Source organism: Leishmania panamensis (genome assembly GCF_000755165.1).
Source record: "Leishmania panamensis strain MHOM/PA/94/PSC-1 chromosome 24 sequence".
Lineage (NCBI taxonomy): Eukaryota > Euglenozoa > Kinetoplastea > Trypanosomatida > Trypanosomatidae > Leishmania > Leishmania panamensis.
Genome location: NC_025870.1, coordinates 391879 through 418884, shown reverse-complemented (window position 1 = coordinate 418884; position 27006 = coordinate 391879). Strand labels below are relative to the sequence as shown.

At 60.6% G+C, this 27006-nt stretch overlaps 6 protein-coding genes across 6 annotated transcripts, besides 1 other annotated feature; all 6 read right to left on the bottom strand.

The window, feature by feature from the left end:
- Positions 1–378: 378 nt before the first annotated feature.
- Positions 379–678: a repeat region.
- Positions 679–726: 48 nt separating this feature from the next.
- LPMP_241150 (hypothetical protein) lies at positions 727–3159 on the bottom strand (the record flags this gene model as incomplete). The annotated part of the gene is made up of 1 exon (XM_010701153.1): positions 727–3159. The coding sequence occupies one exon, from the start codon at positions 3157–3159 to the stop codon at positions 727–729; it is 2433 nt and encodes an 810-aa protein (XP_010699455.1).
- Positions 3160–4829: 1670 nt separating this feature from the next.
- On the bottom strand, positions 4830–8729 carry LPMP_241140 (mitochondrial DNA-directed RNA polymerase, putative; the record flags this gene model as incomplete). Its single annotated transcript, XM_010701152.1, has 1 exon — positions 4830–8729. The coding sequence occupies one exon, from the start codon at positions 8727–8729 to the stop codon at positions 4830–4832; it is 3900 nt and encodes a 1299-aa protein (XP_010699454.1).
- Positions 8730–10050: 1321 nt separating this feature from the next.
- Positions 10051–11130, bottom strand: LPMP_241130 (hypothetical protein; the record flags this gene model as incomplete). The annotated part of the gene is made up of 1 exon (XM_010701151.1): positions 10051–11130. The coding sequence occupies one exon, from the start codon at positions 11128–11130 to the stop codon at positions 10051–10053; it is 1080 nt and encodes a 359-aa protein (XP_010699453.1).
- A 1045-nt stretch (positions 11131–12175) lies between these two features.
- LPMP_241120 (actin-interacting protein-like protein) lies at positions 12176–15235 on the bottom strand (the record flags this gene model as incomplete). The annotated part of the gene is made up of 1 exon (XM_010701150.1): positions 12176–15235. The coding sequence occupies one exon, from the start codon at positions 15233–15235 to the stop codon at positions 12176–12178; it is 3060 nt and encodes a 1019-aa protein (XP_010699452.1).
- Positions 15236–16491: 1256 nt separating this feature from the next.
- On the bottom strand, positions 16492–18999 carry LPMP_241110 (hypothetical protein; the record flags this gene model as incomplete). The annotated part of the gene is made up of 1 exon (XM_010701149.1): positions 16492–18999. The coding sequence occupies one exon, from the start codon at positions 18997–18999 to the stop codon at positions 16492–16494; it is 2508 nt and encodes an 835-aa protein (XP_010699451.1).
- A 1161-nt stretch (positions 19000–20160) lies between these two features.
- LPMP_241100 (hypothetical protein) lies at positions 20161–23004 on the bottom strand (the record flags this gene model as incomplete). The annotated part of the gene is made up of 1 exon (XM_010701148.1): positions 20161–23004. One exon carries the CDS (start codon positions 23002–23004, stop codon positions 20161–20163), a length of 2844 nt encoding a protein of 947 aa, XP_010699450.1.
- Positions 23005–27006: the final 4002 nt, after the last annotated feature.

The window sequence follows — 27006 nt, the reverse complement described above, 5'->3', positions numbered from 1 at the left end:
TGGCGTGTAGTGTGTGTGTGTGTGTGTGGTGGGAGGGAGGAGGGGGGGGGGGTGGCGCGCGCGTTTGGATTGAAGAGGGTGACAGGGCCACGGAGTAAGTCCGAAAGAGAGCAAGAGAGGGATTGGAATACGGAGCAAAGCACTGAGGAGTGGAGGTGATTGCATCCACTCCTTCATGTGCCCCCGCACATACGCTGACAGGAGAGGCAAAAAGAGAGGGAATGCGAAGACGTGGTCGTGGCGAGGAGGGAATAAGAGCCACACAGTCCTCCACTGACGCACGCGCAGCGAAGATGATTTTGTGAGGTCAGGAGGTACGGGAGAGTCGGGTGGGATTTCCCTGTCACTCTTCCCAACGTCTCTCTTCGCACCCATACGAGTTCAGCTCTACTCAACCCCAGGCCCATCACCCGGAACGGCGCAGCGCCAGACACACACACGCCACAGCACTGCGCCAACCCAGGCATCCCGGCACAGCGCCTGCGTCACAGCCCACCTGCCCCCGCCTCACGACCGCCATCCCGCGCATCCCCCGCGCCATGCGGGACCTGACCGCCGGCGTCGGGAGAGATGCACCGCTCTGACGCCCCGCCCCGCAGGCACCAGGGGGAGGGGGGCTACTTGGCCTCGCAACGCGGAGTGGGGGCACTGGGACCTGAGATGCCAGACACTGAGGCGGCGTGCGTCATCAGGGAACGTGGTACGACCGAGAAAAACAAATGTTTCTCATAGAAGGGCGGCCAGCTTGTCCTCAATGGAGCACAGGCACCGCTCCAGCTTCAGCCGTTTCTGGTTTACATCGGCGTAGTAGTGCTCGAGTTCATCGTCGTCCTCCTGCTGCTCAATGTGGAGCACCTCAAGGGCGCGGTTGAGCGCCTCAGAGTCGGCGTCGACAACGTTGACCACCACCGTCTGTCGACCTTCGTCATCGCGCGGCTCAGAGGTGGATGGGCTGTTGCTGGCGCTGTGCACGGACACGTTCACGCGCAGCGTTTCCCTCTCGCGACGCCGCTGTCGTCGCGCTGCCTCGTAACGGGAGGTCACTGCCTGCACCTCCTGCTCCAGCTGCTCGGCGTGTCGGAGGATATCGCGACGCAGGGCCTCCAGCCTGGCACGTGAGTTGGACACTGTCGGCGAAGAGCACAACGACGCTAACGACGGCTGCAGCTCCCCTTCCTCTCCTTCTGCGACGACGACGTGTGTCTTGTTGGCTGTGCCCTCGCCACTCTTCAAGCTGTCCAAGCCGTGCGGAACCGCCAGAGGCGGTGGGTACCACCCATCACACTTGGCGTCGGACGAAGGTTGCGAGTGGGTCGAAATGGTTGCGGGGCCCCCCGGGGGGCGGGGAATCGCGCTGCGGAGAGACTCAGCCACATTTGTCTGCGCTGACGCAGTGGGGTAGCGCTTTACTGCATTCTGCTCCCCCCGTGATGGGTCATCGTAGGCGATCGAATCAAACTCGTTGTCTGTTTCAGCCTCCTCGGCATATGGTGGGTAGGCCACAGAGGGTTGCGGTATAGGGGTGCGGTCGAGCGAGAGCTGGCGAGGCGGCGACACCGTGCGCTCAAAGCGTCGATGTCGTCCGCTACTGGTGCTGTCGTTGTCGCCATCCCCCGCCGCACGGGTGGCCGACGGGAAATTCCGCTGATGCGTGCACAACCGCGGCGCGTGCGCGGTGCCGCCCTCACTCATATGTGAGACATTCATGTCGGTGCCGGTAGTTATCGAGGTGGCAGAAACGGCCGCCAGAGAGGATCCGTGCGGGTAGGTCACGTGAGTGATGGGTGGACGCAGAGATGAATTTTCGTGCTGCATCACTGGCGTCGCGCGCGTCAAGAGGCTGCTGCGCTCCTCGTACGCAGTCCAGACGCCAGGGCCCACAAGATGAGAATTGACATCCCTGCAACCATGACCTGCCGCGCTGTCTGTGCTTGCACGACGTGACAACGCGAACGGCCGCTCGTAGTGGGCATTGTTTACACCGCTGCTGCGGCCAGTACCGTGACTGCTGGAGCAGCCATTGCTCGGGTGCACTGCCCCGGTGGTCGAGCGCGACGCCGACCTGCTTGCCTGTTCTACCGCAGAAAAGAGCGTCTCGTTGCCTCCTTGACGTCTTCTTACCGGCGACCGACTGAGTCGCATCTCCTCCAGCTCCCTCTCCAACACCCGCACCTTTGCATCGAGGTGATCGTTCACAAGTTGAAGTTGCCACATCTTCTTCGTTGTGTCCTTGAGCTGTTGGTGCATGCCGTCATAGGTCAATCCGGTGCACCGTTGCGTCTCGCGCCTGGAAGACTGCACAGCTGCGAGCTCCTCCTTCACCTCGGTGAGGCGGTGTTGCGATTGAGCCGCCGCCGCCTGCGCCGCGTACACACGTGTCTCCAGCGCAGCCTTCTCGGCATCGTGGCGGGCAATGAGTTGAGCCAACGCACACTCTTGCGCTTCTTGTAGGCCCTTCTGCTGCTCGTGAAGCAGCACACATGTGCGCTCTTTCGAGTGATAGAGATCTCGCAGCAGCGCTTTGTTCTGCTCCACCAGACGAGCTGCCTCGTCGCCGCCGTATGTGGACGGCTGCGGCAGCGGGGCTGCGACAGCGTAGGAGGCGTCTTTCGCTTCCTCTGGCGGAGGCGGCACGGCTGTGGCGGGGATTTGCGGCACACGCACCGCTGCCGAAGATTTGAGCCCAGTGCCGGCACGTGCTTTGGATGCAGTCCACCGCTCCGGTGCAGACGCAATAAAATAAGCCCACAATGAGGCGAGGTGTGCGCGCTCTGCCGATTCCTGCTCCACAAGAAGCCGCGTACTCCACATGTACTCACCCATGACCCCTTCGCGCTCGCGGAGCTGCTGCTGAAGCGTAATCTCCTGCATGTACGCTGACTGCCCCGCTAGGGTCTCGGCGAGACGCGCTCTCATGACGCGGTATCGGTGGTGAAGCTGCGCCGCGTCAATGGGGCTGGATGTTAAAGTGCCAGCCTTGTCCACCTCGTTGGCCGCGCTTCGGCGCGCGGACCGAATCGGAGAGCAGAGGGTCGTGGGCTCCTCTGTCTCTCCGGCCAGAGGAGCCCCTGAAGAGACTGAGAAATGGTGCTCCTGCAGATAATCCAACTCCAGCATGGCTGCCATACAGCCAGTGCGGTACCGTTGCAGTGCATCCATGGCCTGCACCAGCGTGCACGTGAACCTATCACTACTGTTGCAGTTGAGAGGAACGCTAGATGATGCCGTAGCAGCAGAGGCGGTGACGGGCATCAGTATCTGCTCAGCTTCATGCACGGTATGTTGTAGTCGATGGCACACCGCTGCCACATGATGACCCCAGGATGGGCTGCTGGATACATCTTCACCGGTACTACCGTTACCGAACGCAGTTAAGGTACGCCGAGGGCGTCTATGCAATGTCGGGCTCCTGATGCTAGCTGGATAAGGATCTAGAGCCTGCGGTGACGGGGAGCGACTTGCGCAACGCGCAGAAGCGGCCATTTGCGCCTGCAACGTTGAACCCTCCAAAGTGTGAGAGCTGCAATGCCCTGTGGACAACGCCGACGACCTGCGGGTGCCTGCTGCTGGGTGGGCAACTGAGGCAGTGGAGGTAAACAACAGCGGACTCGCGGATGCGGATGCCGCAGGTTGAGCGTAGTTGGGACTGGAAAGGTGAGTGATGCCACTGCGGCGCAGGGGTGCGAGGGCTTTCCGTGGCACGCGAGACGGTGGCGCCGCCGTACCCTTAGATGCTACACTGGAGTACATTGTTAGTTATTTCTCAGAGCGTACGATGCGCGGAGAAGAACGCGGTAGGGATGAAACGGGGGTGGGCGCGTATCCGATCCATTTAAGTGTGTGTTTGCCGCGAAAGAGCCGGAGAGGCGAGGCAGCTCGTAAGGGAGAGGAAAGAGAGGACGGAGGGAGAGGGAGGGTGGTGAATCGGCTTCGCAAGTGGGGAAGGAGCACCGCTGCATCGCGCTTCACAGCACGAGGTCTGATCTTCCGACGCATTCCATAGCGGGAGGGAGAGAGTGCACAAAGGGGCGGCGAATGACAGGAGAGAGAGAGGAGAGGATGCCAGAGCAGACAACACCTTGCGCACCCTTCCCAAGTAACCACCCCTCCACGCCACTCCCTATAGTTCGCGCTCCTTCTTGGTGTTGCGTCTGGCAGCTTTATCACTGGGCCGGCGAGCTGAAAGAGAAAGGGGGGGCTCTAGACAGACGCAGAATCAAACACAGGCGCAGCCACCAGAGAGACGGCAGGAAGGAAAGAGCCTCTACTCCCAGAGAGGCAGAAAGAACTCAACAAGACCACACAACCACGACACACGCACCCACCCATCCACCCACCCACCCACCCAACCACACACACACACACACAACCTTCAGCTTGTGAAGAAGATAGCGGCGGCGGCGACGATGAGGACGGTGATCAGCCGATCATCACCACCACGCCTCCCGTTTCTATGCGAGAGGGAGAGAGGAAAGCGGTACACATGCAAAATCACCGCACCTGTTTGGGTTGCCTGCAGTGGATAGCACAGAGGCAGTCGCGCGAATGCTGACCTCTCCAAACCGCCAACCCATCCCGCTGTGCCTGTCTCACTACTTATCCCCACTTGTGCGTCTCTCGCTTCTCTCTGTATCTTCTATGCCATCTGAGGCTCTGCAATGCGCACCAGGGGGAGGCGAGAGGTCGATGAGGGGGCCGGAGGAGGGAGGAGCACAGGAAGCAACAGAGACACGGAACATCAACGGAACACACACACTCACACACACACACACGCGAGAAAACGTAGAAGGACGCAAAGCAGACGAGCACACGCGCGTTTGGTGTGACGCCTACGAGAAAAAGTATGGCGAGTTAAGGACCACATTCAGATCGAGATCGCCGCGCTTGGGTGGGTCTGGCAGCTTCACGCCGTGTCGCCGCAGATCCATGAAGTACGTCTCTTCCCACTGCTCCTTCAGCTCCCACAGGGGATCGTACTTGGAGTACAGGTTCACAAACTGCTCTCGCAGCACCTGCGACAACTTCGGCATATCGCACGCGTACGTCCAGTAAGAGTCGTGCACCGCCATCATGGAGAGCCCTTGGTGCTGCATCTCCAGTGCAGTCATGGCGAGGTGCGTCGCATCAAGCGAGTGAATCAGATTTGGCGCAATGGCTGTCAGCTGCTTGCGACTCGCGGGGGCGACGGAGTCGCCAGGTACCCTGCTGTAGCCGTGGGGGGTGAACAGGGAGCACTCGTTCCGAACCTTGTAGGGCTGCCGAACAACAAGGCCGAGCGGGGTAGTCCAGCACAGAGCATTGCGCAGTTCAGCCGGCTGCACCTTCCAGAGCAGCGCGGCTACCTCACTAATCCATCTACGGCAGTTTTGGGTCTCGCGGAACGTAACCCCGAGCGACTCGAGCACCTTGTCACGCAGGTACGCCGCCATCTCCTTCATATCCGTGTGCGTCCACAGGCCGTGGCTTTTGTTCTGCTTCACAAGCTCATCAAGGATCTGCTCGGACATGCCGTAGCTGGTGACACCGTATACCTGCGTCATTATGGGGCGCTTGATCGTCTTGCGCTTTATGTGATCTTTGTCCTGGCCTCTGCCGGTGCCGAGACACCGCTGCGCCACCTGGTGATCGCGGTCGGCGTCGATGCAGATGGACTTGAGCATCTCCTTCAGGATGCCCGTGTAGGCGTCGGCGGGGCGCTCGCTTGGCACCAAGTTCACCAGTTTCGCGCCGAACGCGTCGCGGCCAATGGCAGAGTAGTGCTGCAGACCATTGTAGCTACCATCCACGGCGACAGGCAGCCGCGAAAGGAACTTTTCTGCGCCCTGTGAGCACTTCGCCGCGTCCGCCACCTCCTTGCACGCCATGAGGCACTGAATCGGCTCGCTTGCTTCTTGCCACCATCGATCGCCGGCTAGGGGGTTCTCAGCGCTCTGCACGACGTCCTCCATGTGCTCGTCGACGTAGTGCACTCGCTCGTCAAAGGAGAGCTTGCTCATGCCCATCTTATTTGCCAGATGCACCTTCAGCCAGTAGAGCCCGACCTCACCCAGCGGCTTTGGCTCCGCGTACTCGAGCAGGCCACGAAACGGATCTGATCCGGTGTGATTCAGCCGTCCTGGGAGTGGGTACATGCGACCGCGAAAGTCCATGCTGTTGGGGAAGTAAATGTGAGAGAACTGCACGATGGAGCGGGCCTGGCGTAGTCCAAGCAGGTAGTGGATGCGGCTACTGCGCAGCTCGCACAGCTCCTTCCAGTCTTGTCTCTGCTGCAGAGTACACTGACGCCGCTGCTGCAGATTGAAGACGTCACCGGCCGCGAGGTCGTCGCCGTCGTTGTCGTTGCTGTTTAGCAGCGCCGAGCGGCGGCGATCTGACGGGTACTTGATGTCGCCGTCGCTCATGGAGTAGTAGTGAAGAGGGTAGAAGCCCGGCCGAATTTTGCCGAACCCGAAGCCCTCGCGCACAATCGCCTCCTGCACGTGCAGCATGTACTTGTTGATGCGCCACGGCACACGCGAGATGGCGTCGAGCGCCTTCATCATCGGCGCTTGTGACACAATCATCGCCTGATTCGCCGCCCCTTTGACCGCAACGGACGGCAACACGCCGTACACAGACTTTTCGCGGGTGTCGGACTCATTGAGCCAGGAGTTGTAGGAGAGCTGCGGGGGGAAGGCGACGTGTAGGTCGCGCACTGACGTGGCCGCCATCTCAGTGAGGCCGACCATGTCCAGCTCCGTTGCCCCAGTCACGCTCGCAAAGCGTTCGAGCACCGGCCGCTTGCTGCCATCGCCGCGAAACGAGAGATACAGCAACTGCACCACCAGGAAGCCGACCGCCTTGGTGGAGATGGGCGTCACGTGCAGCTCCTTCTCGAAGTACTCGAGTGTCTGAGACATCCGGATAGACCCGTTGGTGCGGATCGTGACGCGATCGGGCGCACTTAACTTTCTGTAAATGTGCTGGAAGCGAAAGTGGAAGGCGAGGTCCTCTGTGAGCTTCACCAGCAAGTTGAAGAGGCCGGCGGAGCGCGTACAGTTCGTCGCCACATCGCAGACGGCGTTCAAGATGACGGCGACGCGCTCCTCATGCAGAGTCGATCGCTCTTCTTGGGCGTCCTGGAAGGCTCCTTGCATTTGCGAGAGGACACCAGCGAAAAATTCGCCTCGCACGCCACCGCGCGCCTCCGTCGCGCCAGCCTGCACGTAGGACATGATGTCGCGCAACGCGCTGTCCGTGTTATCGTCGTTGTTGAAGTGCAGCCGAAGCGATTTTTTGATGGCCATGCGCTGGTACAGCGGCACAACGGTCGTCCCCACCGAGTTGCCGTACACGCGCTGGGCGATGTAGAGGCAGACAACACCAGAGAGGATGCAGTCAAAGAAGTGCCGCGGCACCTCCTCGAACCGTGGTAGGTCGGTGCGGAGGATCATTTCCCAGCTGCAGAACAGCCGCGCGAGGTCGTGCACCCAGTCCGGCGCTGCGTGTGTGTTCCACTTGGTGTGAGACACCTCGCTGAAGGCGCGAATGGTGCTCGCGATAACGTCGCCGTTTTCCATCCCAACCACTCGTGACTGCTCCGCGTGGCGAAAGCACTCCGCTCGGCGTTCGACCTGATGCACAGCAGGATCGAGGAGGTCCATGAGGCGGTGCAGCAGCGCACTGTCGTCCACCTCCTGGACAGTGGGATGAATTACACCCAGCTGGACAAGGCGCTCGTTCACATCAGCCCGCGCCAGCATCTCCTTCACGGCACCGTAGCGCACATAGCTCACCAGGTAGCCTGCAAAGGGACTGAGCACCTCACACACGGGCAGCTCCCGTACCAGCTCCTCGGCGACGGCACGGTAATTGCGGAACACGCCACCCACTGCGGCGAGGGAGATCTGCTCTTGCTCTTGCTGAAACACTCGAGTGAGCTTGCGCAGCACACGCGAGATCTCGCCCGCGTGCCGTCGCACCATGAGCGACTTCGTCGAGTTCGCGAGCAAGTCAAAACTAAGGTGGGACTCGCACGCCTCTTCGATGTGCGCCGCCTCCAGCGACTTGTTCGTCCACGCTGTGCGCAGCCCGCTTGTGCGAATGTTTTCATCGAAGACATCGCCTAGCAGGCGACGCGTGACGCGGAGGTCATTGCTCTCACCGTGGGCATCACGGTGGGCCTGCTCGAGGAGGCGCAGCACCACCTCCACCTTGTTACGAGAGGTAATGGAGCGCGTTCGGGCGAAGGAGTGCAGGACGGATGCCTTGCAGTGGAACAAATCGTCGCACAGCACATCTACGGCAGAGAGCACATTCTCGTTGAGGTTTTGACAGTTCGTGACAGCACTGTAGCTCGCTGCCGCCGAGGCCGGTAGGTCTCCATCTCGTGCGAACGCGTCGTCATCCACGCTCGGCACGTGAAACGGATCGCTCAAGAGCGACTCCGCGACGTCGGCCGCAGCGCTGCCATTGCCACTGCTACCGTGATTGGCGGGCAATGCGAAGGCAGATAAAGTACTGCCGCGTTCTGTGGCACCAACTTTCCCAGCGTGGTCGTGCGTGCTCTTGGTGGTTCCTGCGTGACTCATCTCTGCTGCGTTCAGCTTGACCTCATCCATCGCAAAAAGCTCCGCGGCTGAGGCAACCTCGCAGAAGGCGATGCCGTCGTCATCGTCCTCACCTGCTCCTTCCACGGCGGTGGCGTTTTCGGCCTCATCCTTCGCGAGATGACTTCCTACTTCGCGCATACCTACCTCTGTTTTGCCGGCCACCGCATCGCGGCTGCCCTCTCCACCTGCCACACGGGATTCATCCCCTGCAGACTGGGGGGCTGTCTTTGGGCTCTCAGTGCATTGAGTCTTTGGAAGTGGCGGGGAGGAGAAGCTACTGCTGCTGCTGCTGGATGTGGGCGGCACCGGCGGGATCGGTGGATTCGTGGTTGTTGCTTGACTCGATGTTATGGAGGTCTTCTTAGAGGACTTCTTCGTCCTTGCTGGTCGATCGGCGTGCCCTACAGCTGGACCAGCGCCGGCAAGGATATCCCTTTTCACATTAACATCGCAGGCAGACGCCTCAGCCGAGGGCACTGTGCACCACCGCATGGCGCACGTCAGCGTTCCTGAAGACCATCTGGCGGTAGCGACGCTGCCACACAGCAACGTCACCGCCCGCGTCACAGCGGGGGAAGGTGAGGAGGTAAGTTGAGTGTTCACATCTAACTCGTCAAAGCGGCGAGCTGGGCAGCCACTGCTGGTGCACGTCTGCGAAGATGCCATGAAGGGCTGGGTGACTGGCTGCCCCTCCTCGTTGACTCTCCCACATGTCGAGAGGCGAAGCAGTGGAAGCGCCTTTCGAAGTACGGCACTGCGGCGCATACCCGTTTTCCCTCGAGTGAGAGAGTAAAAGAAGCGTTTGCAAGGTGCCTCCTTGGATGTGTATAGTTGCGCCTGTGAGTGTGAGTGATGTGAGAGGAGGAGGAGGAGGAGGGGGGCCGCAGTCGCGCCCTGCTGGTGGTGGTATTGGCGGTAACTGCGAGGCACAGAGAGACTAGACGAAAGAAACAGCGATAACTGGAGGAATCAGAGAGAACAGAGGGAGGGAGAGAGAGAGAGGGATGGAGGGCGAGGGAGGTGAGAGGTAGGTGGTATATGCACTAGATCCACCATGGTACTTGGCACGTGTGTGGCACCTCATGCGCGCCGATGGGAAGCGGGGAAAGGTGGGGTGGCTGGCACAGGAGTGCTTTTCCGCGTAGTGACGGTTCCATTTCGTTCATGCGTTTTGCGAAGCCCCTTTCTCGATCATGAGCGGTGCCATGAATGCTGTCGTGCTTGCACAGGGGGAGAAGGGGAGGGGTGGGCGATGAAAGCGCGCCGAGCGATGCAACTCTCCCCCGCTTCTTCGGCGACCCGTTTGATCGTGCTTGGGCGCTTCGGTGGCCTTTTGGACGCCCCTTTCCATCAGCTCGAGGTTGATTTTGCATCCACGATGTCTCATTCCTTCATTAACGACGTCGATACGCCGTGACTAGCGCTCCACCTACACTGCCCGCTGCACCTCTTCGAGCATTTACCTAGACTGCACAGGTGCCGGCTTCTTCAGAGGTGGCCGTGTGAGCAAGGCTGCCAGCTGTGGGTAGGCAATCTTGCCGTCCTTGTCGGCTTGTGCTCCTTCGAGCAGGCGCGATGCCTGGCCCTTCCTGAGGACGCGCTCCGCTGTGGAACGCAGATCCGCCAGCTTCACCTTGCCCGTCTTGTCCTCGTCGAGCACGGCGCAGAGGCGGCTGAGCAGTGCGAAGAGCTTAGCCTTCAAAGCGATTGTCACGGCATCGCGCTCCACCACCTGCCATGCAGGACAGGTGGCGAGCACCGGAAACACCGCCTTCATGTTCTCCACATACACGGAGAGAACCTCCTCCTCCACCAAACCATCCGGTACATGGAGTTCTCCAAGCAGCGCGTGCACGAATTTCATAAGCACATCACGCTGGCGCAGCGACTGCTCGTCATCCTGCAGCAGAAAGAGATCCACGCTCTCGAACACGCGGTAGAGCGTCTCCGGGACGACGGAGCGGAGGACCACCAGCAGGCTCCGCTGCACCTGCCGGTGATGCTGCGCGGCTGGCAGGCACAGAGCGGTGTAGACAAGGTCGAACTGCTCTGCTGGGGTGCGGTGGTGGTCGTGCAGGAGGACGTCAACAAGCACCCCGATGCGATCACGTGCAACCTCATCGAGCACGTTGGACGGCAGTGATCCGGCCGCGTTGCCGCTGCACATCCCGAGCAGGTCCAGACATGCCCCAAGAAGCCGCTCATTTTCAAGGCCGGCGTCATGGTGTACCTTCTCCACTCTCTTTGCAAGCTGCTCAGCATTTCGCTCCGCAACGGAGCCATGCATCGCGGAGGTGGCACCTGTAGTGGCGGACGCGAAGGGATTCCAGAAGAAGCGGCGAGGGCAAGCGAGGGTGGAGGAGGGTGACACAGAAACGAGTGAGGAGGTGAGGGACGTGGCTGGGCGAGCGGCTTCTGCACTAGTACCGGCACCCGTCGTGGTGCGTGACAGGCCACGCCAGTGGGCTTGGTCAGCATGGAGAGATGAAGCGCCATGTGGCAGACGCGGCTTGCGTCTGCACAGCTGTCGAGTTCCCATCGCCTTCATGAGTGGCCACCTCTTTAAGTGAGGAGGGGGAGAGTGTGTTGGCGGATGGTGGCGGTGAAGAGAGGAAACAAGCTTGGCGGTACGACTCAGCGAAGGTGTGTAGGGCAATGTGCGGGAAGAGGCGATGAACAACACGAGCAAGCGAGAGTAGCTAGAGGGAGAAGGGGAGTACGGTGATGGGGACAGCGACAGCGATGAAGCTCTTGAGGGCAGTCGCAAGGAGAGGCGGTTATGGGGGAGACGAAGTGGATTCGCGTGTGACCTGGCATGCGCCTTCCGCCACCGACTCAAGAGGGTTCAGGGGCGCAACAACAAGTAGCAAAACAAGCCACGTACAGGTGGTTGTGTGCCGTTGGTCGCCCCCCTCCTTTACCACACCGCACACGCACACGCATACGCGTACGCACACACATGCGTCTCTCTCTATGTGAGGCAGGAGAGGATGGGGTGGTGGGACTTCACCCCCAAAGCACCGATTGAGGCACAGGCACAGATCACACCGCGTGTTGCACAGCTCCCTGTGCTTCCACGCCCCCCCCTCTTCTTCTCCACGAGCACCGACAGCAGTGAGGTGATGTTGTCGATCGGTACGCCTCACTCATCCTCGCTAGGTATACCATGCATGCGCTCTCCTAATTCTTTGTTCGCTGTTCGTCTGCTCTAGCAGGCAAAGCGCGCTCTGAGAGGAGGTGTGTGTAGCCGACGGCTGCGCACGGTACCATTGATGGTGGCGGATGAACACTCGCGTACCTCTTCTCAGACACCTACGCGCGGACGGAACGAGGCCCTGCCACGCACATATCCGCAGACCGAACTTCCCCGGGGAACACAGAGGGGCAGTACCACAAGCGTAAATCCCATACACTGAGAGTGGAACTCTCCGTGATAGTGCCGAGGGAGAGCGAGAGAGGGTGAAGACTGGGGGCAGGGATGAGCAAAGCAGTCCCGTGTGGCACCGCTTATAGCGTCTCTTTTTAATCACGCCTCCCCCTTACTGGTAGTAGCGGTGGTAGCGGAGGGGGTCCCGAGCAACGAGCTAGTCACGGCTGCGTTCCACAAGAGAGGGGTAGTACACCGGAGGTAAGATGCTCCCGTGCACGAACCGACAGGGGTGAAGCGGTGGCGGAGAGATTGGCTTCTGCCACTGCGCCGCATTTGCGCTGGTGCGTTGCTCCGGAGTCGGGGGCACCGTATCATCGCCGTGTGTTTCGCGTGGCGAAGACTGCGAAGGTGAGAGGGGAAGAGAAGAGGGTGCCAACGCCGACAAGAACAACTGGGACTGAGGCCACAACATGGGCCCTTGGTTGATCTCAGCGACCCATCCCACTGTGCACGGTGGGGAATGGCAGCACACAGCACCAGTGCAATCCGCCACCCCAGTTCCGGCGACACCACACGCGACCGCAAAGGGCGTAGCCGATGCTGAGCGTGTGATGCGCACAGTTGCAGCAGGGCGGCCGGAATTACTTCGACAGCCGGTGCACACCGGGGATAGGTTCTGCTCTGTTGTCACCCTCTCATTCCCTTGCTGCGGCTGCGGTTGTTGCCCCTTCCCATCGGTGCTTTGGTGCACAATGACGTTGTGGTCTTGAGCGCGGGCCGTCTGCAGGCGACTGCGCACGCGACTTTCACGTGGTTGTGTGTCATGGGATCGACAGGGGTTTGTCGGCAACTCCTCCTCCACGTCGGCGTGTTTGCGCGACTTCGCACCTGCCGTTAGCGCGGAAGGCGGTGCCTCAGCTCGGGAGCTGCTAGCGTCCCTTGCGATCGCTTTGCGCGCTCGCTTCGCTCGGTATTTGCGCAGCTGCCTCTCGAGCAGCTCGAGGCCGTCAGCGAGCGTCTGGTTGTCCTCGATCAGCTGACGTCGCTCTTTTTCTGCTTCGGCACAGGTTGCCATGAGGGTATGCTGACTCTGTAAGGCTTTGGCAAGCTCTTCTTGAAGGTGCGCCGCCTGCTGCTGCTCCAGTGCTGGAGGTGAAGAGAGGTCACCTGGTGGCGTTTTCGACAATGCGAGTTCCTCACTTGCCGGAACCGTCGGCTGCGCTTGCTGCGTCTCCCCTTCGTTTCTGCTCGTGCTTTCACCCTCGCTGCTGCCGCTGCCGTGGCGAGTCAGAGCTTGCGCTTCCAGCTCCGCAATGCGCCGCTGCAAGGCCGTGTTCAGGCGCATGAGACCGACGTAGCCCTTCAACTCTGACGAGAGAGCTACCGCGTCACCCTCTGCATCCCCTGCGCCTCTGATAGTGCGTGCGATGCGTCGGTGCTGCGGGTCTCCTGCGTCGGTGGCGTCGGGTGCGCGTGTGGAGGGGGGGGACGGGGGTGCTGGCGTCGCGCCTGTCCCTGACACCTCGGTGGCCTCGTGCATGCCGAGCTGCTCGCGGGTGATTATTAGTTCTTCTCTCAGGTACTGTGCCTCCGTCTTCTCACGCTCCAGCAGCTCCTGCGCTGCCTCCGCATCGTGTTCGGCCTTGGCGCGCTCCAGCCGCTCGCGCTGGGCCTGCAGGGTCAGCTGCTTCTCTCTTCCGCGCACATGCGCCAGATCCGCCCCCACTTCACCGAGTCGCTGCTTCAGTTGTTCGACTTGACTGCGCAGTACTTCAACGGTGGTTTGCTGCTCCGTTGAACGGCGCAGCTGCCGCGCGAGATGCTCACGGTCTTCCTGGGCTTTCACAAGTTCGCCTTGCGCCGTGCGGAGCTGTGCCTGTAGCGCCTGCACCTCACTGTGGTGCTGCCGTGCATCGTCTTGTCGCTGCTGACGCAGCTGGTCTTCATGAAAGGAGGCGTTCTCCTGTGCTCGCTCAAGTCGCCGCTGCAGTCGCTGCGCCTCTTCAATGTGCAGCTGCAGCTGCTCGTGGTGCTGCCGGCGAAGCGCCGCCATATCAGCAGTGCACTTCGCTTCCTGGACAACAGCCTGGACGGCATCGCACAGCTCGCTTGCTGCCGGCTTCAGCGGCCCCGCTGTCACCCCGTCGTCTGCGCGGCTAATGGCGAGCTGACGCTGCAGCTGGGAGATCCGCTCGTGCAGGTGCTCCATCTGGTCTTCTGCGGCCTGCCACTTCGACCGGTACAGCTGCAGCTGCTCTCGCAGCGCCTCCTCCTGCGCGTGCGCATAGCCGCCACCAATGCCAGAGGCAGCACCAGAAGTTTTACCGTCACTCATAGAACCGGTGTACTCGTAGAGCAGCTCCGCTGTCGTAAGTCGACGCTGCACGTCTTCCTTTTCTTTCGTAAGCTGCTGTACCTGTACTTCGAAGCCCTTGGCTTGCGCGACTGTTGCTGTGTGCAGTTCCTCCTGCGCTGTCAGCTGGGCCTGCAGCGCATCTCGCTGCTTTTTTACCTCCGAAAGTTCGTCCTGCAGTCGATGCCCCTCCGCCTCCAGTCGCTGGCGGATGTGCTGGAGTGCGCCGAGCTCCATCTGCACCTCATTCAGCGCGGTGTCACGACGCGCCAGATTGGCGCGAAGATCGCAAATGAGCTGCTGGGGATTGGCATCATTGAGGTCTCGCGCTGACGCACCGCTGATGGCGGCAGTGCCACTTTTCCGTTGCCTACTCGCCGCGTAAAGAGGGAGGCTGGTGCGTAGGGCAGATTCCCGTGAAGGCGCCTTCGTCGCTGATACTTCCTTCTCTGCGTCTCTGGGCTGCTGCTGCTGCCGGCCACCCTTGCCACCCTCAGATGCGGTGTTCATGCGCACCTCCCCCATATCGTCCGCATCAGCCCAGAGACTTGACGCCCCGCATCGTCTGCAGTCAACAAGGTCCCCTTTCTCAGAGCCGCTGCCGCAGCCCCGCTCGCGCTGACTCGGCGTTTGCTGCTCGGCCTCCCGTTGCGCGTCTTCCAGCTTCCTCCGCAGCTCGTCTATGTCGACCACCCGCGACATGAGCTCCTGCTCGAGGCGGATGTTGTCTTTGTGAAGCAAGGCAAGTGTTTTGCGCGAGGCCACAAAGTCCTTTCGCAGGAAGTCAAGTTCTTCATGGAGAGACTTGAACTTGCGCTGATGCAGTTTTCGATAAATGTCAATCGAGAACTCGCAGGCGGCGCGGACTGCTTCGGCCTCAGCAATCACGAGCGTAGGGCTGCGGCTGCGACTGTTGCGCATACGTTGACGAGCGGCCGAGTAAATAGGCGAGGATGGAGAATGGGCGACGGAGGCGGCGGCGGTAGCACTGTAGCGCCCTCCACCGTGTTCACCACTGCTGCTGTGGCGACTGGCTTCACTGCTGAAAGGTCGGCTCGTGCGCTGCGGAGAAGTAGACGAGAGCGTGGCACCAAGTGAGTGGGGGTAGTGTAGCTCGTAGGAGCGAGAAGATAGCGGCTCGCTCCTACGGGCACTGGAGCGCCGTAAGCTACTTGTCTCCCCGCCCGTACCGCCCGAGTTACGCATATCTAACAGATTCTCTGAACTTGTGTTGCCCCCTTGCGAGCGTGGACGGCGCGTGGTGCTGGACACGCTCGGCGGCGGCGGTGGTGAGTGGGATCGTGAGATCGACTCCGCTTCCGACGGAAGTCGTGGCGACGAGGTACCTGGCATGGATGTCTCCAAGGAATGAGGAGGGAACTGTGGTAGTGGTGATGAGACAATCTATCGTAATCTAGCGCTATTGAGGTGCATACAGAAAGCGTTGATGTTCGTGTGCATGCGTCGAGAGGGAGGAGGAAGCGAAGGAAGTGCGTGGCGTGCTGGTGTGTGGAGAAGTCCCCTTCTCGCGCTCCTCCTCGCCCGCCTTTCCCCCTCCTCCCTTTGTATATGTAGTTTTCTATAATGACAGATGCGCGCGCGTGTCACGGGTGCGCTGCCGCTTCGGTACGATATCGAAGGAGGATGGGCCACTCGTGCGTGCGTGCGTGTGAGTGAATAAAAGGAGTCGGTGGTGGGGAAGAGGGTACGGGGGCGGTCATGGCAGGTCACAGGCTGCAGAGAGTTAGAGTAACATTGATTCAGGCTACAGTCTTCAACATGCGCCCTGGAAGGATGACGTTGTGTCCTTCTCAGCTTCGATCCTCTTGGTGGAGGTGGGGAGAGAGAGAGAGAGGGGATAAAGGCAAGACGAGCGAAAAAGGGGGGGAGCAGCCAAAGCCGGACACACGGGTGGCGTGCACTCGTGCACGGAGGCGACGACGCGCAGCACGAGAGGCGTGTGTGTGTGTGTGTGTGTGATGTGTGTGGAGGAGGTCAGGGTGGGGAGGAGGAAGCGAACAGATGGCGTACAGTGGAGATGAGGTACAAACAAGGGAAACACCCCAAAAAGGGGGGCGCAAAGACTGTGTAGTAAAAAGGCGTAGAAGCACAGACACATACGAGGACGAGAATGGGGAGTGTGGGGGTGGGGGGTGGGGAGAGAGAAGAACGTCTTACTACGCCATCTCTGTCTCTGAGGGAATTTGAACGACAAGCGGGTATCCAAGTCGCTGAATCTGATCTCGCTGCTGCGCTAGCCCGCAGGCCGCACAGGGGCACAAGCAGAAGACAGCTGCCAAGCACGCGGCGACAGTGATGGTCAGCTGAAACCAGCACGAAAGGGACGTCGGTGATGCGGTGGCCGCAGCCGTGCTTTCTACACGCGTGGAAGTGCCGCTGGCCATCGTTGGAGTGTACGCCTGCGTGCACGCGAGCGTGCAGCACTGCAGATAGCTCCTGTAGCAGCACACAGCCCCTCCATCGATAGCGGTGTCGGGAAGGAGGTGGTAATGCTGACGGATTAGGAGCCGATTTGTCCACAGAGCGCATGGCATGCACCACGTCATCTCGCAGCACAAACAGAGCATAGGGCAGGCCAGGCAGTAGGCAGTGGGGTGCGTGCAGTAGAGGCAACAGCCACGCGTCTTGTCGCAGACACAAGTGTTGTCGATCCAGGTGATGCAGTCACAGCAACCCGTGCCAGGTGGCGCACTCGTCGGCGAGGTGGCGCGGTTGGCGAACGGCCGGTCGACGCCGTGGTCAGCCAATTTTGAGTAGCAGCCGTCCAGCGGCAGGCCCGTCTGCGGGTTCACGAGCAAGGCAGGAGAGGTGACCCCGGTCACGGATCGAAAGGCGGCGAGTGGCGGCCGCCCTCCTCCGGCGAGGCGCAGTGCAGTCACCTGCTCTTCGCCCTCATCGTCGATCGCACTGTATAGGTCATACCGGTGCCGCTGCTGCGACGCTGCCGTGGTGGGGTCCTCGACGCTATCCAAGTATCGGGTGGTTTCCGCGTCCATGGCTGAGCTGTAGAGGTAATTGGGTCCCACCGTGTAGTACAACTCAGGCCGCAGCGACGCTGGTGGAACGCAGCACGGGAAGGCACCGGCGCAGCAGATATAGCGACTGCTCGGTGTGTGGAGGAGTAGCTGCTTGCGTTCGCGGAAGAGGACGCAGGGCATGGCACAGCAAAAAAGTCCCGCGAGGCCCACACCGGCCTGTCGTCTGCACGCCGTACACCCCTCTACTGCCCACGGAACAGCGATGTTGCCTGGGCTGATGGCGCTAGTGACCTCCTCGCCTGGATGCCAGTCACTGCTAGGAGTCACTCCTTTTGTGGCGGAATGAAGGCTACGGGGCAAGGAATCAAGGGTGAGGTATGGTGACTTGGCGAGAACAATGATAGGCGTTTCTCGGGGAGTCCATCCGGTGCCACCCGGCGCTCCGAATCGGGGCGGTGGCATCGGCGCCTTAGGCTGGCGAGGCGGTGGGAGAGGCGCGGGGTTCTCGGGCTCGATCTTGGAGTGGGAGGGCCGCGGCGTCACTCCCGGCGATAGTTGCGATTCGTGCCTTGAGTCCCCATTGGAGCTGCTGACGGCGTCTATCACACCTATGTCGGTATTGCTTGATTCCGCGGAGATGCTTCGCCTTTCGTAGGGGCCTTTCGGAGGCATATTCACGCGCTTTGAGCGGCGCTCTCGCCGTCGAGGTGGTTCCCGTTCACTGTGATAGACGTTGTCATCACCGTCGCCGTAGGTGGCCTGGGCGATGGGAGCGAGTTGAGCGCCGCATTCTGGGCAATGTGGCTGAGGAACTGAATGGTACATCGAAGTCTCCAGCAGGTACTCGATCAGCTCCTCTGGCAGACGGTAGTCGCACCGCGCGCAGCGGACGGGCAACGACTTCCGTGGCACCTGACGCTCGGGGCCAGCCCAGAGCGCGCGGTACCTTTCACTGCCTTCATCCTCATATCTACGTGCACTTCTCACGCTACGTGATTGGTGGGCGGATTCATCACTGTTGTGTGCCAGCCACTGTGGGCGCGCCACGGGCTCGGCACTGTAGTCAGCTTCGTCTGCAGCACTGCGGTACGCTGCGGTACCAAAGGATGGCCGCTCCCTCGCATCCCAACCTGTGGGGAAAGGCCGCGAGGAGACAAGACCTTCCTCAGTCATGTGCTCATCGGCGTCCTGCTGGTCTTCGGTGAACGCTTCCACCTCAGCACGCGCACGAGGCCCCGTAGAGGGGGCTTGCACCTGCCGGGTCTGTAGCAACGACGCAGCTCGCGGAATGCTGAGAAAGGCCTCTTCTGTGCGGGGATTTGAGGATAAATTGTGGCCCACTACGGGCTCTACCGGAGGATGTCGTGACGAGTCTCGCTCGCGCATCCACCGTCGCTGCTGTGCCTCGCCGGCGCCTTCTTGAAGGTTGCTGTTGTAGTCGTCCTCCTCATGGTGCGAATAGTACGCCGGGTTCGTCGGGATCGGTGACAGAATCGGGGAGGGTATACGGCGATTGCGTCGAATGAACCACTCCGCTGCATCGTTGTCGTTCTCATCCGTCGGGATGAGGGGCCCTTCAGAACGAGCGGCACGCATGGGCGACTCTGTTGCCACTGGCAGTCGCAGCTGCCGTGGAGATGGTGTCCTCTCTGCAGGGCCGTACAGGTGGTTCTCGTAGTAGGGCATTCGCTCAACGCGGGTGCACGTACAGGGCTTCTACTGCTATGCTGCTACCCTTTGCCTGTGCAAAGCGTGTGTGTGTGTGGGGCGGGGGGGGGAGGGGAGGACGGGAAGAGATGATGGGTAAGAGTGCAAGTGAACTGGGGGAGGAACGAGCGATGGGTGGGCGGTGGTGCGGGGAGGGGAGAGGGAAAAGCTACACGTGCATCATGTACCGTGCCTACCGCCTCAACGCTCATGACCTACCGCGGTGACAACATGTGTCATCCCCCAGTGCTTTCCCACTCCAACCTCCGGCCCCCCGTCACCACCCCATACACACAGTGTGACGGATGGGAGGAGGCCACGCTCTCTCTCGGCGCTCTTTGTTTTTCTCCTCTGCTTCGCTGTAAAGGCGGTGTCCCGTGCACGGCCGTGTGTGACCGTGTCATCAACGACGTCACCCGCACAGCACATTAACCCAACCCATAGCACCCGTCCGCCTCACATGCCTCACATGTCTCTCCTTCTCCTTCTCTCTCTCTCCATGCGCCAACAAGGAGCGTTGCACTGCGAAGCGGACAGGAAGAGGTGCTTTGGCGAGAGGAGATGGCGGTGGTCAGCGGAAAGGGAAAAAGAGATAGAAAAGAGAACGAAGTACCCGTGATGACACATATGCGTGTGAGGGCGAGGCAGGCACAGAGAGGAGACACAGAGGCGCACCTGTACGCTCAGAGAGCGGGTAGGGGTGTGGGAGAAGAAACGAAAGAGAGAGGGGAAGGCCAAACGCCAGTGCTTTACATGACCCCGCAGGCTCGCCCATCCATAGACAAGCAGACATGAAAACACACTGAGGCCTTTACTTTCTACAGCTGTACATCATGAGGGAGGGCTGAGGGAGGGGAGGGGGAGGGGAAGCGCATGGCCATCACCACCGCCACCGCCAGCACCAGACACAAACACACACACACACACTGATGGACATCTAAGGGAAGATCAGACAGAGGGGGAGGGAGAGAGTAGGGGAGAAGGACGATGGTAAACTGATGCACTTGTGTGTGCATGTGATGGGAGTAGGTAGAGGCGAACACCGTGCAGTATCCGCCGCCCTCTCCGTCAGATGCGCAGCAGCGCTGTTTTTTTTTTTTTGTAGGTTTACGAGGCCTCTTGCAGGGGAAGCGCGAGACTCTACGAATCCGCGACAGCTCTGCCACTGCCTTGTTCGCTCTGCAACAACGCTAGTTTCTCCTTCTCTGCTGCATCGCAGGCCTGATGCAGCTGCTTCTGCCGGTCCGTCACCAGCTGCCACACCGCCGCCTGCCGAGCATCCACTGTACTGCCCAGTAGCTCAAGCGGCGACGCGTTGGGGTCGTCCTCTGCGGCCGGTGCTGCTCTCCGCTGCGACTGGGACGGCGGTGGGCCACCGTTGGGACTTGCCTCCTCTCCATCCTTGTCATCTAGGGCTTCTGCCGATGACCCAGGAGAAGGGGGCAACAGTGACGTTGTTCCTGTCACAGAGTCTCGCCCGGGCAATGCTATGGAAGACTTGGCAGCATCCGAAGGGCTTACTGTCGTGCCGCCCGCTGCTGTGGTGTGCCGGCGCCCGTTCAGGAGAAGCGGCAGCCACACATGCGCAAAGGCAGCCGACATGAGCGGCATCTCATCGAAGAAGCGACAGAAGACCGCATAGTCAATGTGTGACTTGCGCATGACGTTTAACGGTATCGGCGAGCTCTGATGTGCCGCCAGGGCCACAGCGCCACCCTTCTTTTTCCTTTTCTTGTTCGCTTTGATGTAGGCGGCCTCTTCCTCTGTCGCAACAACTGCGAATACGTCGCTGAGGGCCTTCACCATGGCCGCTGTGACGGCTGCCTGCTCTTCTGCCGCTGATCCGTCGCGGTAGGCATGCCGGCGCAGCTTCGCCAGCTGCGATTTGTGGATGTACCCGTTCCCCTCCGCCGCCAGCACGTTGAAGCATTCCCAGCGCACGACACGCTTCGTCTCGACACTGTTCAGCAGCGCATCTAGCGCGTCGAGTACCTCGACAACGAGGATGGACTTCCACTCATCATGCATGTCTGCCGAGGGCCTGTGATGTAGCGACTGCCTCCTACCGTTACCAGCACCTGATGCTTCATGGCATGAAGCCGCAGTCCCACCCATCAGCGACGGCGTTTTCGGTGTGTGCGCTCCGCCGGAAGTGCTGCCACCGGCATCGGCTGTAGCTATGATGGGTGATATCACACTCGCGTTGCTTGCAAGCAGCTGCGTGGACACGGTTGATAGTCGCATTTGCCCCGCTGTTGTCAGAGTCGCACTCGCGCCTACTCCACGTCGCGCGCCGATGCCAGCGTTGCTGACCCGTGAGAGGCTGTTCCCTGGGGCATGGGCTGCGGTGGGCACGAGGCTGTCGCCCAGCGCATTTCCCAGCCGCGACGACGAACCACCACAACCGGCAGTAGCGGCAGATGCGAAAGCAAGCAGCAAATCGGTGGCGTCTGCGGCGTTGCAAGCACGGGTGCTGCTGTGAATGATGTGAAAGAGACGTTGAGCGACGCTGGCCAAGTCGGCCGCAGAGATTGAAGTGAGGGTACCGACGTGAAAGGGGACACCTGCCAACAGCACGCGTAGCTGACCCAGTGTGACGGCTCCGTCCTCGCTGCATGCGAGAAGCAGCGAGGTGCGGAACAGCTCTAAGTTCGCGGGCACGCCGCCCTCACGTTTTGGAGGCGCCACTGTCAACTTTCTCGCCTTGCCGCCGAGTTTCTTCGAGGAGGTCAAAATCGAGCGCTTCTTCGCTGTGGCTGCAGATCCCGTGCCGGCCCGCAGCGCCGCTGCTGCCTGCATGGAGTGACGCTGCACCGACAGCGACTCGCGGTCGCGCTGCCGCTGCGCCGCCGCTGGATCGCGGAGATGGTATGCGTTCACGAAAGATTCCTCAATTTGGTCTGCCAGTACATGACGACCCTCTTGTTGCATCTGCATCGTGACGGCTGCCTCCTGCGGCGTGCGAAGCAGCAGCGGTGCGATTGATGGTGCGGAGAGCCTACCAGGCTCCTTGGCAGTGAGGTGACGGCTGGGGCCGAGGCTGGAGAGGAAGCGAGTGCCACCGGCGGGGGTGTTTGGTATTGGCAGTGGTACGGAGTCGAGAGCGGGACTGCGCGCCAGCATTGATGTGCCCACTGCCGCGACGTTGAAGATAAAGGGAGGGTTTGAGCTGTTTACGCTGAACTTTGCAGTCGTTCCTGCATTCGCCACAGGATCGCAGTTTTCTTCTGCCAGCTGCAGCTGCACGTCGGCCACGATATGGCTGTCCTCTGGGTAATAGCGACCGAGGTAGACGGCCGCCTCAGGTACCAGTCGCAGCCGTTCGCTGCGCTCCTGCTCGGCTGCCGCGCGCATCTCCTCCGCTCGCTGGGTGCAGTAGCTGGAGCTGACGTCCAGCGCCTGTGTTGGGCGGAGGGGGAGATACAGAGGTACGACGCTGTTGGTGGCACCGTCTGTCGCAAGGCCCGCGGCGGAGACGGCGGTAGGGGCGGCGGCGGCAGCAATGCTGAGGAGACACTTATCAATGGTGCTGGTATTCAGCGATGGCGCACTCTTCTTGGAGCTACTGAGGCGGCGCTGCACCATGGCCGCTGCCATGCCGCTCCCCGCGGCTGCTGCGTCCCCATCCTCCAGGCACGCCTGCACCGCCTTCGCTGCCTTCAGGGTCTCTGACTCACTGAGGATTTCCTTGTACCCACGCAAGACATAGTATTGGAAGAGTGGCTCTGTGCCGCAGGTGCGCCGCGCCAGCGACAAAGGCTTATGGGCCGGTGTCGAGTACAGAAGGGCAAGTGGATCGCTCTCGTCAGCTACAGGGAAGGTGAGGGTACGGTTAGTGACAGACACTGCACCGGCGGCGCTGCTGAGGTTCCCCGCTATTTCCCCAGATGCCGCAGAGATCAGCTGTAGTGTTTCTCCTGCTAGCTCGCTTCCCTTGTCGGAGTGGGACTCGAAGGGGTTTCGTGGAAGCCCGATGTCGGCCATGTTGACCCTGTGTACGCGCGTGTGCGGGGTTACGCGGGGCTGAGTAGGAATGCTGTCGGTAGTTCAAGTAGATTCTATAAAATAACGGTATTCCGTGCAGGACCGGTGGAGTCCAAAAGAGAAAGTGACGAGAAGGGAGGCAGGTAAGTGAGCGAGCAGAGTAGCGATGGCAGCGATAAGTGCTCACGTATCGTAGAGAAGAGAAACAGGAAAAGGGAGGGTGAGCGCCAGCTGGCTGAGGCAGTGCCCATGGAATGACTCCCTTTCACATCGGCATCGGGCCTCCTCCGTCCTCACGCGCGTTTCTTCTTTCCTCGTGCACACACGCGCAGGCGCCCTATCGGGACGGCTTTGTTGCTTTTACTACTCGGTTGATTGTTTGGTGAGGCACTCCTGACGTGATTGATGGTAGACGAGTGATGGAGGAGGGGGGGGGGGAACGGACGGTCACACATTTCGCACGGAGGCGAAGAGCCCCAGTAGGAGTGGGAGTGGGTGAGGGAGTCGTGATGTTGAGGACCGGATAGTAGCGACAGCGGGGTGGATGAAAGAGAGGAGTCCATTGAATAAAGAGACAAAAGGCATGCGGGCAATACCGCCACCTCAGGGGAAAAGCACAGCTGAAACGCAAAAGGTGTGTGTGTGTGTGTGTGGGGGGACACAGTGGCAACAGAGAGAGAGAGGAAAAGAAGACCCAAGTAGTGAGACATCTGCCATTCACGCCAGAGTTGCATCAGCAACGGTGAGAGTGCTAGAGGGCGGGAAGGGCGGGATGGGGTTTGGGAGGGGGGGGACAGCTTGGGGCACGCATAGTTGTCCCATTCGGCCAGCACACACGCACACGTCTTCAGGTGCCCACATCGTACTTCATGCGTAAAAGTGTGCTGTCCTCTCGGACAAGGTGCGTGTAGCGCCTTCATCCACAATGCATAACACAAGGGAAGGCGGGGGACCTGCAGGTTCAGGTATACGTGTGGTGGCGTCAGGAGAGTAGACCAGGCAGGCAGGTGTACGTCTCTTTCTTTTTCGCTAGCCCTCACTACGTTGCTGCTGCTCGCGTGCCGTCATGGTCAGCCCCATGCTGCTGGAGGGGACGGCGCTGCCGCCGACGGCGCCACCAGGATTCGTTCCGCCTCCTCCAGCTCCCTCGCACCACACAGTGGGCAGTGCCTCGCTATCGCCGTGACCGTCATCGCTCTTTTGCTTGTTTCGCTTCGCCGTTGCACTGCGTGCTCGCGACCCCGGCAGAAAAGGGGCGAATCCTCCCAACCAACTTCGACCGCGTCTGCCCCCGCTTGCTGCCCCTACTCCGCCGTGACGAGCCCCGCAACTGTAGCTGGCGTTGAGGAGCTGTGCGATCTCCGATCGCTGCCACGCCGCCGCGCCGGCAAGAGCCGTACTGCTTGCCGCTCGCTCTATCACGGCACTAATGGTGGACAAGAGACCTTCGTTGACAGCGTGCGTGTTGGCACCAGCGCCGCTACTATCCGTCCTGAATCCATCACGTAGGAGCACGCGATCGGTCCCGTACACCCGCCGCCTCCAGCGAGCAACGAAGTACGCCAGGGCAGTAGCACTCACAGTAAAGTAGAAGACGGTAACCAGCCAGAGAACGGCTGAGTCTATCGTCCACTCAGCTGTTCGCATAGGTGAGTTTGGGGGGACAGTGGACTCAGTGGAGCTGGGGGTAGACGTGTGCGTGGTGTTGGCGATCGCCTCCCCCACTGCAGCCATGATGGTCACTGTGACGGTGCTCGCGGCTACGCGACCGCGTCGACGCTCCATCCCTGCGAGCGCGTGTCTGGCGGTAGGTAGAGCAAAGACGAAAGAAGAGCAAAAGCGCAGCGATGCAAGAGAGAAGCTGAAGTAGCCAAAGTTGTGATCCCCCAGCGTAGCGGCAGCGCTGCTTGTGTGCACGTCTCTGATGCGTGTCGACGTCCCCGCCGGTGGGTTATGTGTTGTCGGCTCGTGTGGTGATGGTTGGCGTCGTCGTCCTCTTGAATGCTTCTAGGAGGTCTGCAAATCAGCCTTAGTACCCACCAACACAGGTTTGATGCCTCTTCACCCCCAATACGCCCCACAGGCAAAGCCGACTTATTCTCTTGTTCGGTCTTCGACTATCCTCCGCATATGAGAGGTCAAGACAGGCGCAACGCTGTCAAGAGGTGAACAAACTGCCGAAGAGCGATATGGTGCTTGTTGTTGTTGGTAGGCAGATGCACCCACGCACAGCGCAGAGTTGAGCTGAGCTGTTTGTGTAGTTCTCTGTCCACCGTAAGGGACATGTACTTCAGTGTGCGTGGAATACAGTGCAAGTGGCAACGGTGGTATGGCAGTGAGGGAGGGAGAGAGAGAGAGAAGGGGAGCGCATAAAAGCGCCACGCATGCAGAGCGGAAATCCCCCCCAAAAAAAACGAAGATGAGACCCGAAAGCAAAACAGGCAGAAGAGGAAGCGGTGCAGGGAGAGGAAGGATGTGACACACACGCACACACACGCACGCACGCAAGTAAACAGACAAAGGACATCCACCCCAGAACCGCGCGAACTGGTCAAGATAATGCACAGGAGAAGAGGGCTGCCAGAGGCCACGGCGCCGGCCCTCTCTCTCGTTTCATTCTTTTAAACTCCCTGGGTGCATTTGGGGAGGAGTATCGCATTCACGTCATGCAGAGAGAAGTACAGCAGCTGTAGCGCACTTCTCGTCTTCGATATGCACGCACAACTCTCTGCTGATTGTGTGGCCTTTTGGAGAACGCCACAACAGAGCGATAGGAAGACAGAGAACGAGAGGAAGAGAGTGGCGTTGTGCAGCGCCCAGGCGACAGCTGACAAAAAGAGCCTGTAGCGTTGACACGGTAGTTGGTGCGATGTGGATGAATCTGGTGGTGGATGGCGAAGACACCCCCGTGCCCCTTCTCTCCCCCCAAGCGCGAGAGGCGGAGTATGGGTAGCAGGAGAGCAAGCGCCAAACCGTCCAAGGGGAGTGAGCGTTCATCTACGCAAGGAGAAGGGTGGCGATAATGGGTAGATAGAAGGATGCGAGGGAGCCCGCAGTACCCTGCAAGGGCGCCGTGACACGTGTGTCATCTGTGTGTATGCGTGCAGTGAGGAGCACACATGCATGGGGCACGCGCGAAGCCGAAAACGACACCCTAACACCTTTCACGAAGAGATTCAACTTTCTCGCTATTTCCCCTGTGCCACCCGTCGATCGCCTAGCGTGCTGCCGCGGCCGCTGCTGCTACTACCTCGTTCGGCTGCTCCTCCTCGTCTTCCTTGGCGGCTGACCAAGGTGCCCGCAGTACGTGCGCCTCACCTGACAGGCCGCAGAACGGCCATTGATCCATGCGCAGCTTGCAGCGTGGGCACACCAGCTCCGTGACAGGCACGCGTTGCCCTCGCCTTGTCGCCGGTGTTGTTCCCGCTTTCCCAACCTTGCCGCGACGAGGCTTGGCACGCTTGCTGCTACTACTGCTGATCGCGTCACTTTCGGCGTGCGAGGCGGAGTGATCTGCGTCCTCCCCCTTCTGCGACGATGACTCAGCAGTGGCGGGTGCCTCGTCTTCAGCCTTCTCCGCTGCGACGCCCTTACGCCGCCCATTCGACTTTGTCTTCTTCGCAGTGGTGGTGCTGCTGCAGCCGCCATACTTCGCTTCTGCTGAGCTGCCGCGCTTGCCCAGCCTTGAGGCGGCGGCAGCGGTCTTCAACGCCATCCGTTGCCATGCCGGGGCTTCCTGCGGCACCACATCGCGCCGGCGCCTCGACACTCGTGATGAGGACGGATTCGAAGCAGCAACGTCAGCCTCCAGTGCAGGTGCTGCCGTGATGACGGCCTCCATGCATTTGCCGTTTGCTCTGGCGGTCACCGTTGCGGCTGCCGAAATGCGCAGGTGCCTCTTGATGGCCACACCCACCGAGTCGTTTTTCCGGCTTCGAGCCGCACGAGGTGGCATCATGCGCGAAGAGACGGGGGAGAGAAGAGAGGGCAAAAAAGTGGTGT